A 12,804-nucleotide genomic window follows, 5' to 3' on the forward strand; every position below is an offset into this window, starting at 1 on the left:
TGGCCAGTGTCTGTGTGACCTGTGAGAGGGCGAGAGCAATTATGGGTTTTATTAAACAATGGTCTCTGTTCTTGAGATGGGAAGAGTGTGTCTATGTATCTGTCCCGTGAGCAGGAGTCTTAGCCTGGCCCTGAGTTGTTACAGTGTCCGTGGCACGGGGGTCACACTGATCCAAACTCCGAGAATACTGACAACTTTCATCTCTGTCCTCCTCCGCCTCCGCTCATCTCCCCATGCCCTGGAGTAGCCTGTGGGGCTTCTCTCACTTGTCCCCAGGGCCTGATGTCGGAGGCCATGGACCAGCCGGCCGGGAGCCCTGGAAACCCGAAGCCAGGAGAGGGTGGTGAGGGCAGCATGGAGCCGGGCACCTGCCAGGAGCTCCTGCACCGGCTGCGGGAGCTGGAGGTGGGGCACGGGGCGGCAGGGGGCAGCAGTGCTGGCCAGAGCCCTGGGGAGCTTGGGTGGGTTCTGGGGTGCGGGGGGCCTTCCTCTCAGCCTGCTTTGCCAGGCTGGAGCAGAGCTGAACGTTTCTTTAGCAGAGCCCCTCTGAGAACCCCTTTCCTTGCTCTTTGCAGCCTGCGTGCCAGCACAGGACAAGAGGCATGCGCAAGGCGGGGGCCATCCTAACCCCCAGAATGTCTCCCTTCTTTACCCCTCTTCTCCCCTTTCATGCCCCTGCTCTAGGAAAGGGGTGGCCGCAGAGGCCACAGAAAGGTCTCAGGAGTTGAGGGACAAAGACATGGATCCTTAAACTAGGCCTTTTACTACATTCCTAAGACCCTGCCCTCCTCCCTCCAGGCTCCTCTGCCCTCTCCCCAGGGAAATAAGGGTTACTTTTGGCACCTCCCACCTTCGGTCCTCCTGGTTGCTCTGTCTCCCCAGCCCCTGCAGCCTCACTGACTGAAGCTGGGGTAACAAAAAACCAGCCATCTCAGCTCTGCCTTCTTCATGCCCTGGGTCTGCAGGCCTCCCCCTGGCAGAATCAGACCAGAGCCAAGAGCTGGGGCAGGGGTAGAGCTAGTAGGCTCCTTGCCTCCCCTTCCCCAAGAGGGACTTGCCCGGGGGAAGAATGATCCCTTAGCTTCCTATTTGCCCTCCTCTTCCTTCCTGCAGGCAGAGAACTCGGCACTCGCCCAGGCCAATGAAAACCAGCGGGAGACCTACGAGCGCTGTCTGGACGAGGTCTGTGGAACTGATGCTCCCCACAGGACGGATAGCTTGTCAATTCCAGGCAGAGGCTGGGTTGGCTGACAGCTCTTCCTCAGCTCTGCCTTTCTGTCCCCAGGTTGCCAACCATGTGGTGCAGGCGCTGCTGAACCAAAAGGTAAAAGGCCACAAGAGACTTTCTCACCCTCTGCCCTGAGCCCAGATGCCCTGGGAGGAGGCCCTGGGTACAGCAGGGGAGGTCCTTCCTGTGGACCCCTGTACCTGTTTAGATAGGGAATAGAGGAGGGTGGAAATGGTGTCTTGGCCCTCCAGTGAAGTCCCCTTTCTCTGTCTTGGACAGTCCATACTTGGCTAGGTAAGGCCAAGTCTCTGAGCTATGGTAACTTTGATTTGGGCTTGAATCCTTCTGTTATCCTGGCCCCAGCTAGTTTCTCCAGGTTTCGATGGCCCTGATAGCAATGTTGATATTGTAAGCATAAGGTGACATCTAAATATTTACTCAAGTAGTGTGGGTAATTTCTTGACAGGTGGGCCACTCTGACCCCCAGGTCTTCCTCTGCCTTATATGGGCCCTTCTTTGACGTGTGCTTTCTAAGAGGCAGGGGATTGGCTCCAGGATTGTGAAAGTTGCCAAAGGGAACGGAATTACCTCTGACCAGGGGTGGTAAACGTTAGAAAATTTACCATCCCCAGAAGATGTGATAGCCGTAAACATAGGCAGGGTCAGCTCCCTCAAAGAAGGAGGTTGCAAGAGAAGCGCACGCCCAGCAGGAGCGCCCGCTGCTCTGATGAAGGCGACTGTGCTCATACCACCCTCCCTCTCCCCACCATCCTCTCTTTGTCTTCCTCCACGTCCCGGGGGTGGCAGGACCTGCGGGAGGAGTGCATCAAGCTGAAGAAGAGGGTATTTGACCTGGAACGGCAGAACCAGATGCTGAGCGCCCTGTTTCAGCAGAAACTTCAGCTCACAGCAGGCTCCCTCCCTCAGGTGGGCACAAGAGATTCTCCTTCCTTCCTCACATCTCGGCTTCCTGCCTCCCCCCAGCCCTGTCAATATCATCACCCGCTCTTCTCCCAGACACCTACAGAAGTAGGCCGTCAGCCATTGCCCTCCATTCTGGGGGCTGTGGCCATCCAGGGCAGGCCGACCTAGCCTGATAGATCTGAGCCTTAGATGAGGGAGAAACTTCCTGAGTTCCCTTAAGCTTGGCTCTCCCCCACCTCCCAGGTGCTCCCCGCCCAGCTGGACTGTATCCCTTCTTGTTGACAGAAAAGATCCTTGCTTCCTCCTCCTTCAGATGGGTGGAGGCTGAAAATGCCATTATTTCGAGCTCCCAAGGGGCCCCTTTGGCCACTGCGTTGCCTTCTTCTTGGCCAGGGGCAGGGGTGGGGCCAGGTGTAAGGCACCCAATGCTTGGTGTCACAGAGAGGTCAGGAAAGGCACTTCACCTGGATGACTCTCTGCATGCCTAGCTGCATGTGCTCACCCACTGACCCAAGCATGGCTGCAGACGCTGTCCCTGCTTCTAGCCCTGAAACCTGCCTTACCCAGGAGAAGCAGGAGGCTACTGGGAATAAGTCCTGGGCTCAGTTAAGATGTCACTTGGGGTCCACTCTGTCAGGAAGCCCCAAGGATGGGGTGAGACCTGGGTGGGTCAGGAGCGGCTCCAGGTACCTGAGGTGAACGGTGGGTTCTGAGTTCAACCAGCACACCGCCAACCCACCCCGACCTTGACAAGAAGAGAAACGCCTTGTGTGTATGTCTGAATTTGTGTGTCTGTGATGTAAACCAGGCAGCTCTTGGCCCCCAGATCCTGAGCAGGATGCCCTCAGCTCTCTGGGAAACCTGACCCCTGGCAGAGAAAGCGTCTCACCACCATGGCCTTTCCACAGCCCCTGTCTCACCAGGCCGGTGCAGACCTGGGTGAATCAGTGGCAGTGACTCTGCAGCTCCCCCTGCCTTGGGTCTGTCCCTACTGTAGGGTTGACCCAGGAATCCCCAGAAACCTGACCCACACCAGCCAAGTTTACCCTGTTGTCCATACCCTTCTCAGTGACTGATGATAACAGAGGTGTAGATCATCCTGAAATCATTTGTTTTTTACTTAAATGAATTCTGGGATTTGAATTGGGTATTTTAAAATGAATTTTGGGGTTTGGGACCATAGATTGATCTTTCCCAGAAGTAACATGACATAATGGAAAGAGCACGAACCTTGGCCTCAGATAAACTTGGGTTGGGTCCCTAACTTATCTAATTCTTAGCTGTGCGACCTTGGGTAAATTATTTAACCACACAAACCACAGGTTTTTTCCCTTATAAATGGGGATAAAAATACCTCTATTGCAGGTCGTTGTGAGGATTAAATGAGATAATACCTAGTGCTTGGCCCATAGTAGATAGTCAATGACTGGTGGCTAGTTGTCATTATTAATGTTATTTCCAAGTTGTGCTTCGCTAGGATGGAGGCTCCATTGAGCAAATGCTAATTAAGCTCTTACTGTGAGCAGTGCCTTTGCCAACAGAATTGGACAGAGCTGTGGCCTGTGCAGAGCGAACGTAACTGCTGAGAGCTGGGGCTGCTGGACACTAAGGCAGGGCTACAGAGTGTGACACTGCTGACCAAGAGCCCAAGGGGCAGAGAGGCCATCAGAGATGGGCTGGGGAGGGTTCCTTGAAGGAGGTGACGTCAGACCTGGGCCCTGATGGATGGGAGATTTTAAAAGACTGCAGTAGGGGTCTGGGAGAAGGGGTTCCCTGTGGAAGGAACAGAGCAGGGAATCCTAGGGAGCCAAGAGTTGTTTAGCTGGACTTGAGCAAAGGATGTGTAAAGAGTGAGTGAGAGAGAGCTGGGGATGGTGTCAGGGAAGAACCAGCAGGCCCGGCCGGAATGCCGGCAGAGGGCTTCAGACTTGTCTCTGGAGGCAGTGGGCAGGCAGAGGAGGCTATGAGTACAGAGACGCTTTAGACAAAGAAGAAAAAGATGCTTTAGGCTGCCTGGTACACAGGAGATTGAAAAGCCACCCAGCCAGGTCAGAGAGACTGAAATGCTGAGCAGGCTAGAGGTGTGAGGATCGTGGGCCGCAGGAGAGGCTGCAGCTGGCCAGGCTGGAGGGGAGGCAGAGACACCGCAGAGACAGGATTTAACAGCCATGGAGAATGAGACGGGGAGAGTTAAAGCTGACTTGTATCTAGTCGACATGCCTAGCAGAAGGGGAATGAGACAGAAGTGATCCATGATTAAGTACTACTTTTGTGGGAATTCCCTGGCGGTCCAGTGGTTAGGACTCCACTCTTCCACTGCAGGGGGTGTAGGATTGATCCCTGGTTGGGGAACTAAGATCCCACATGCCGTGTGGTACAGCCAAAAACAATACTACTTTTGTAATCCTCAGAGCAGGGATTTCACATGAGGCCATTCAGGGGAGACAGAAGTGATAACTCCCACCATCTCTTTTCCAGGACCCAGTAACAAATAAATGCCTCTTCCCTTAGTCTCAGCCAACCCCGTGGATGCTGGGTCACGGGTAGTCAGAACAAGAAGGGGCCTCAAGGCTCACCCTCTCTGTAATCAGGGAGGAGGCCCCTCAGAAAAGCAGAGGGTCCCGGAGGCTCGCTGGACACCTGGGTTAGGCCTGCCACTGCCTGCTGGCCCAGGGGCACTCCTCTTTCTCCAGATCTCCCTACCCTGTCCCACCTCCCGGCCACCTGGGCTTGCACATCTTCAATCTACCTGTGCTGTGGTCTCCCGAGGCTCCTCTGACCAAGTGGTGAGAGCCACACCTTGGGCCGGGAGATGTCACCCAAGGAACAGACTTGGAAGAATGTTTCCCTGCCCCTGGATGAGAAGCCATAGCTTCCTGTGGGAGTAGGGACCTGGGACGGACAGCACCTGTGCTAACCTCGCCTCTCCCCTGCAGATCCCACTCGCCCCACTCCAGCTGCCTTCAGAGCCACCAGCCTCTCCCTCCCTGAGCTCCGCCGAGGGACCGGCCACCTCGCTGCCTCTGGGGCGCTGTGCTGGGCAGAGAGAGGTAGGAGCGCTGGGCACTGTGGTCTGTGGCTCCGCTGGCTCCGGGCTCGTCAGCCGGTGCTCCACGGCTGTTTCCTAATGAGTCCCAGGGGAAGGGCTGCTTCCGGGCACACAGATTCTTGTCCAGGCTGGGTGTGAGCCCTCAGCTGTCAGCCTCGTACCAAGAAAAACAGATCCCCACCCCCAGCCACTGGTCTCGTGAGCAAAGGCGTTATAGTACAGCAGTCAGACTCACAGTTAATACTTCCTGAGCTCTTAGTCTGTGCCAGGCACTGTGCTGGACACCTGGATCTCATTTATAATTTTTTTTGGTAATTTTTGGCATAAATTTATAATCATATACATATTTACTTATCCCAGTCCAGAACTATTACTCATTCATTCTTTTGCATATCTGGTTTCATTCATCTTATTTTGTGAGATTAAACATAATCACCATCTTATTTTACAGGTGATACAATGAAGCTTAGAGATTAAATAACTTGTTGAAAGTCATATAACTGGTTAAGCAGTAGACCTGGGTCTTGAACCCCTACAACCTGGCTCTAGAGCCCATGTAGTTAACCACTGTACCAGATTAGACGGGGCCTAAGAAGGGGCCTGGGAGAAGCAGGAAAGGGTTTGCAATGGAGTCATTCCCAGTCTGCTTCTCCACGGGGATCAGCTCAGCAGGACAGCTGCCTGACCTGAGGAGGCCCGGGCTTGCCTGCAGCAACTGACTTAGGACTTGGCCACATCACATCCCTTTCTTGAGTCTGTGTTCTTTCTGGAGCCTGAGAAATGGACAGGCCTCCCTCCCCTGGGGCAAACATAGATACCAGGGTTGTAGGTGGTCAGCCCTGTTGACCCACAAATACTGGTAGCAAGTGGTGCTGAGATAACCAGAAAGGGAGATGGGTGCCCACCCAACCCCATGTGTGCCAGGAAGGACAGTTGGGGTAACCCGGACTCAGAGACTCCTGAGGAAGCTTTCCAGCATATCCCAGAAGCTATCAGTTCCTTTTTGGGGACATAGACCAGGCCAGCTCTGTTCCTGGCATACTCAGTTATGCCAGCTCGGGTCCCCGGCCTGCACACAGTCTCCTCCTCATGCCATTTCTCCCCCAAGGTGTGTTGGGAGCAGCAGCTGCGGCCAGGAGGCCCAGGACCCCCGGCCGCCCCACCCCCAGCGCTGGAGGCCCTATCCCCGTTCCTTCGAAAGAAAGCCCAGATCCTGGAGGTGCTGAGAGCCCTGGAAGAGACTGACCCCTTGCTTCTCTGCTCACCTGCCACCCCCTGGCCGCCTCCAGGCGAGGGTTCCGGCTCCCCAGAGCCCATCAATGGCGAGCTATGTGGCCCACCTCAGCCTGAACCTTCTCCCTGGGCCCCCTACCTGCTACTAGGTCCTGGTAGCCTGGGAGGCCTGCTGCACTGGGAGCGCCTCTTAGGGGCCCCAGGGGAGGATGAGAGTGCTGGGCGGCCCTGGGGCCCTAGTAGGGGCTCCCCACAGGCCCAGGGCACCGGTTCCGGGCCACCCTGCGCCCCAGGCAGCAGCTCCTCCTCCTCTTCTGATGAGGCAGGTGACCCCAACGAGGCACCCAGCCCTGACACCCTGCTCGGGGCCCTGGCCCGCAAACAGTTGAACCTGGGCCAGCTCCTTGAGGACACGGAGTCTTACCTACAGGCCTTCTTGGCCGGGGCTGCTTGCCCACTCGGCGGGGAACAGCCGGGTCCCAGGCAGCCATCCTCCCCAGACCAGGGGCCCCCACAGCTGTCCAAGTCCAAAGGCCTCCCCAAGTCAGCTTGGGGAGGGGGTACCCCGGAGGCCCACAGGCCGGGCTTTGGTGCTACCTCAGAGGGCCAGGGGCCCCTCCCCTTCCTCAGCGTGTTCATGGGTGCAGGGGACGCCCCCCTGGGCTCACGGTCTGGCCACCCCCACTCCTCATCTCAGGTGAAAAGCAAGCTCCAAATTGGCTCCCCTTCTCCCGGGGAAGCCCAAGGACCCCTTCTGCCCTCTCCAGCCAGAGGTCTCAAGTTTCTAAAGCTGCCTCCAGCCTCAGAGAAGGTACCCAGCCCAGGGGGCCCCCAGCTCAGCCCCCAGCTCCCCCGGAACTCCCGAATCCCCTGTCGGAACAGTGGCTCAGACGGCAGCCCCTCCCCGCTGCCGGCCCGCAGGGGTCTGGGCGGAGGAGAGCTGTCCCCAGAGGGGGTGCAGGGTCTGCCCACCAGCCCGTCACCCTGCCCCACAACTCCAGATTCTGCACAGCTCAGACCTCCCCAGCCAGCCTTGTCCACTACGCTTTCCCCGGGACCAGTGGTGTCTCCTTGCTACGAGAACATTCTGGACCTTTCCCGGAGCACCTTTAGGGGGCCTTCCCCAGAGCCACCTCCATCCCCGCTGCAGGTGCCCACCTACCCACAACTAACTCTGGAGGTGCCACGGGCCCCTGAGGTCCTCAGAAGCCCTGGAGTCCCCTCCAGCCCTTGCCACCCAGAATCCTGCCCCTATGAGAGTGCCCAGGAGAAAAGTTTGGACAAGGCAGGCTCGGAGTCTCCCCACCCTGGCCGCAGGACCCCCGGCAGCTCGTCCAAGAAACCTGGTCAGGGGCCAGGCCGGCGACCCGGGGATCCTGGCTACACACCTCTGCGGGACAGACTAGCAGCCCTGGGGAAACTGAAGACTGGCCCCGAGGGGCCCCAGGGCCCAGAAAAGAATGGGGTGCCAGCTAGGCCTGGCACCGAGAAGGCCCGGGGAGGAGGGAAGTCAGGGGAGAGCACTGGAGACACAGCGCCCTCTGCCTCCAGGCCCCCTGAGCAGCCAGAAGCCAAGGGGGCCCTGCGGGGGGGCGTGGCCTTAGGCACAAGCAGCCTGAAGCAACAGGAATCTGGGCTCCTGGGGGACCCTGGGTCCCGAGTCTACTCTTCCCACTCCATGGGGGCCCGGGTGGACCTGGAGCCTGTCTCACCAAGGAGCTGCCTCACCAAAGTGGAGCTGGCCAAGAGCCGGCTGGCAGGGGCCCTGTGCCCCCAGGTACCCCGCACCCCTGCCAAAGTGCCAACCTCAGCCCCCAGCCTCGGCAAGCCCAATAAGAGTCCCCATGGCAGCCCGACAAAGCTGCCTTCTAAGTCGCCCACCAAGGTGGTACCCCGACCTGTGGCCCCACCAGCCACCAAGGAGCCCCCCAAACCTGACAAGGGGAAGGGCCCACCCTGGGCAGACTGCAGCGGCACTACGGCCCAGCCCACACCCCCAGCACCTGGCCCTGCCGACCCAGGCCCAGGCCCTGAGGGGCGGGCCCCACACTCGGCCATTGAGGAGAAGGTGATGAAGGGCATCGAGGAGAACATGCTGCGGCTCCAGGGCCAGGAGCGGGCCCCCGGTACCGAGGCCAAGCACCGCAACGCTAGCAGCATCGCCAGCTGGTTCGGCCTTAAGAAGAGCAAGCTGCCAGCGCTGAACCGCCGCACAGAGGCCGCCAAGGGCAAGGAAGGGGCTGGCGGGGGCTCCCCGCTCCGGAAGGAGGTCAAGATGGAAGCCCGGAAGCTGGAGGCCGAGAGCCTCAACATCTCCAAGCTGATGGCCAAGGCGGAAGACCTGCGCCGGGCACTGGAGGAGGAGAAGGCCTACCTGAGCAGCAGGGCCCGGCCACGGCCCGGGGGACCAGCGCCAGGGCCCGGTGCAGGCCTGGGGCAGGTGCAGGGCCAGCTGGCCGGCATGTACCAGGGTGCGGACACCTTCATGCAGCAGCTGCTCAACAGGTGAGAGCCTGGGACCAGCTGGCAGGGGCTTGGTGGCTGGGGGCCCTTTTCCCTACACGGGCATCCCTGGGGTTGGGACTGCCTTTCCCAGGGACTAGGGCTTCCCAGAGGTCAAAGGGTGTAGGAGGTCAAATGAAATGGCACCAGAGCATCTTGAGGGTTAACGGCCTGGCCCAGAGGAGAGACTGGGGCCTCGAACAAGGGGCCAGGGGTTTGTGTCCCAGCTCCCCTCCTCTATGGCTGGCTGATATTCAACTTGCTGAGACCCAGTTTCTCATTTGAGAAGAGTTAACAGTCCACATTTTCTTGGGCTGTCTTGAGTCAGGTGAGGCAGCCTGTCTGAGGTGCAGCATTGCAGTAGTTAAGGGAGTGCTAGTACCTAACTGGGCTGATGCAGGTCTTCTCCCTCCGGGGTTTTCTATCCTGTAGAAAAAGGAGGGCTCCCTTCCCATCTTGTCCTTTGGCACCTGCCACAGACTCAGCAAAAGGAGCTGTGGTTTAGAGAAGGGGCTACCCCATCTTGGGGTTGCTGTGTCTGGGCCAGGTAAGGCAGAATGTCCTCAGGAATCGGGCTCCAGGTAGGGTGTGGTTTGGACAGCAAGTGCACTCAAAGTCAGCTGGGGTAGGCAGGGTGTGTCGCATGTGGACCAGTATGTGACCGAGTCTGCTCTCTACCGGCAGACATTGTCGGAGAGGTCTCTAGGCTTGACCCTGGGTAGCTTTGGGGGAGTTCTCCCATATTCCCTGCCCCTGCTGATCCTCTGGAGTTTTCCCTGGGGTCTTGGCCTGTTGCTGGTGTCAGGAGAGGTTGATGTGGGAAGCCACCAGGGATATGTCCTCTTCCCCAGGGGCAGGGAGCAGTGGGTGCCTCACTAGGCCCAGCACCATTGGAGGGAGGGAGGCCAGAATGTGTGAGTGGGCTCAGGCCTCCCTCACAGCAATCTGCACTGCCTCCCCTAGGGTGGATGGCAAGGAGCTGCCCCCCAAGAGCTGGCGGGAGCCCAAACCTGAGTACGGCGATTTCCAGCCAGTGTCCTCTGACCCCAAGAACCCCTGGCCGGCCTGTGGGCCCCGAAATGGCCTGGTGGGCCCTCTTCAGGGCTGCGGAAAACCTCCTGGGAAGGTAAGTTCCTGGGGCGCAGGCTGGGTGGAGGGCCTGGCTCTGTGGCCCTGCCAGGTCTCTTACCGCCTGGAGGGTTCCCCTTCCCTGGGGCCTGGAAGCTGCTGGATGCCTTTCTGGTCTCCGAGGAGAATGGGGAGGGGAGAGGGCTTCCTGAGGGCTGGCAGGTTGCCAGGACTCTCAGACCCATACTCCAAGGATCCTGATGGAGGGGATTAGGGTGGAGGAGGAATGGGCTCTGAGGTCTCCTGTACTCTGTACAGCCAAGCAGCGAGCCGGGGAGGCGGGAAGAGATGCCCTCAGAGGACAGTCTGGCTGAGCCAGTGCCCACCTCACATTTCACAGGTCAGCAGGGTCAAGGGCCAAGGCTGGGACCTGCTCCTTACCCCCTGCTTGCTTTACTCCTTCCTGTCACCACGGCAGGTGCCAGGCCCTATAGCATCTTGGTGCCAAGCATCAGTGGGCACTGGGGCTGCACAGGAATAAATCCCTCCCTGCCTAATAGGGTACCTGCCCTGCCCTCTTCCCCAGGACTAGGGGAGGTGGGGCAGGGCAGGCAGGGATGACTGAGCCGGTGGGGCCAGGAGGGGCCCAGACCAAGGGTGGAACCTGGGCAGGGGCAGAAAGCCAGAAGAAAGCAGAGGGGCTGAGCCGCCTGCAGCTTCACATCCCTGACTTCCCCTCCCCTCCCCAGCCTGTGGCTCTTTGACTCGAACTCTGGACAGTGGCATTGGGACCTTCCCGCCCCCAGACCATGGCAGCAGTGGGACCCCCAGTAAGAATCTTCCCAAGACCAAGCCACCACGGCTGGAGCCCCCGGCCGGGGTGCCCCCAGCTCGGCCCCCACCCCTTACCAAAGTCCCCCGCCGTGCCCACACACTGGAGCGTGAGGTGCCTGGCATAGAGGAGCTGCTGGTGAGCGGGCGGCACCCCAGCATGCCGGCCTTCCCCGCCCTGCTCACCGCTGCTCCGGGCCACCGGGGCCATCAGACCTGTCCCCACGGTGAGTGCCTGGGCAGGGGGGTGGGCCTCTCTGGGAGCTCCACCCACCACCCACCTTCCCCTTGTCCCCGGATAGATCCTTGTGAAGACCCAGGCCCTCCTGCTCCTGTCCAGCTGGCCAAGAACTGGACCTTCCCCAACGCGAGGGCAGCCAACGGCTCCTCTGACCCTTTCCTATGCCCACCCCGACAACTGGAGGGGCTGCCCAGGACCCCCATGGTGAGCACGGCCGAAGGGGAAAAGGGAACAGCACTGGAGGGCAGGAGGGAACGACATGGGGTGAGGTACAGCCCTGTCCGGGAGGAGGACTGAATGGGCAGCCCACCCCCCACCCCCACCTTCTCACACCCCTCTTGGGGAAAGGGCTTCTCTCTCTTCCGGAACCTTGGTGGGACTGTAGGACTGTGCTCAGTCGCGCCTCCAGTCTGCTTCCTCTGCAGCGCCCCCGTCAGGTGGGCAGAGCCTCTCAGGCGGGGAGGGGTGAGAGGAGCTTCCTCCCGAGCCTTCCCTCCTTCCCCAGGCCCTGCCCGTGGACGTGGACGGAAAGCGGAGCCTGGAGCCCAGCCGCCCAGCTCCTGCGCCCCAGGGCCCAGCGTTTGGGGGGAGCCGCACCCCCAGCACATCGGACGTGGGCGAGGAAGGGAGAGTGGCCAGTGGGGGTCCCCCGGGGCTGGAGACCTCAGAGTCTCTCAGTGACTCACTCTATGACTCGCTGTCCTCCTGCGGGAGTCAGGGCTGAGCGGTTGCAGCGGCCACGCCCCGCTCTGGCGTCGGCTCGCCTCACGCCCCGCCCCCTCGGGGCCCGTGGGGCCCCTCCGTTAAGGGACCAAGGAGGTAGATGGACAAGAAGGTGAAGGGGGTCCCCGGCACACCCCACTGCCCGCCACTGCTGTGGAGGAGATGACCGCTCTCAGCTCAGGGAGAGACCCCACCCTTGGTCCCTTCTCTCACCCAGAGTAAGGCTCTTCCTCTGCGGGACTGGAGGTTCGAGGCCGCTGTGTCCCGGCCCCCAGCTCCCACTTCAGGCTGAGCCATCTTGTGGTGCTGGGCTTCCTGCCCACCAGCCGTGCCATCTCCACCCACCCTGGCAGCTCCCCTGCCTCAGAAGCCCCGTGCTGGTGGAGTTCAGGGGCGAGGGGTCAAGTTGCCTTCTCTCTGTCTGCCCTGGCCCTCCCCGCTGTCTGGATGGTGCTGCCCTCTCCTGCCCCATGTCTTTGGGGCCCATTTGTTGTCTTTTTTGTTGGTTTTTTTTTTATATTAAAGCACCTGGCCCAGTCTCCACCCGCCCGCGCCCCTTCCCCCCATCCCCGCACTGCGGTTAATTTATCTGTTGTTAAAAAACGCGGCTGCTCTGCTTCCAGCCTCTGCTTCTGCCGTATCCCTAATAAAACGTGGAGGCCCCTCCCTGCCCCTGACTCAGCTCATTCTGTGGGAGGACTCAGGGATGGACAGGCAGGTGGAGACTGCGTGGGCACCTGGGTACAGGACTCCAGGGCCCTGGACTCTGCTCCAGGCTCCCTTGTGAGGCAGCTCCCTCCACCAGGGCCACTGGCTGGAGTCACCCTAGAAGGTAACTAAGGGTTGGGGAAGTGGGGTCTGTTTAGACCTGGAATGGTGCCTGGGGGTGGGGAAATTCCCCTGGCACAGGGCTTGGGCGGGGCAGAAGGCTGGGCTGCCCCTCAGAGAGAAGAAGATGGGGAGGGTGTCTTTGGGCGTGCACTCAAACCCTGGACATACCAGCTC

The 12,804-nt window shown here is 59.7% G+C and overlaps 1 protein-coding gene across 1 annotated transcript; it reads left to right on the forward strand.

Moving 5' to 3' along the window:
- Positions 1 to 282: 282 nt before the first annotated feature.
- NCKAP5L (NCK associated protein 5 like) lies at positions 283 to 11,800 on the forward strand. The gene is made up of 11 exons (XM_065887996.1): positions 283 to 405; positions 1,114 to 1,182; positions 1,286 to 1,324; positions 2,036 to 2,155; positions 5,089 to 5,202; positions 6,310 to 8,939; positions 9,900 to 10,062; positions 10,323 to 10,404; positions 10,754 to 11,062; positions 11,138 to 11,280; positions 11,582 to 11,800. Exons 1-11 carry the CDS (start codon positions 283 to 285, stop codon positions 11,798 to 11,800), a joined length of 4,011 nt encoding a protein of 1,336 aa, XP_065744068.1.
- Positions 11,801 to 12,804: the final 1,004 nt, after the last annotated feature.

Source organism: Phocoena phocoena, chromosome 11 (genome assembly GCF_963924675.1).
Source record: "Phocoena phocoena chromosome 11, mPhoPho1.1, whole genome shotgun sequence".
NCBI lineage: Eukaryota > Metazoa > Chordata > Mammalia > Artiodactyla > Phocoenidae > Phocoena > Phocoena phocoena.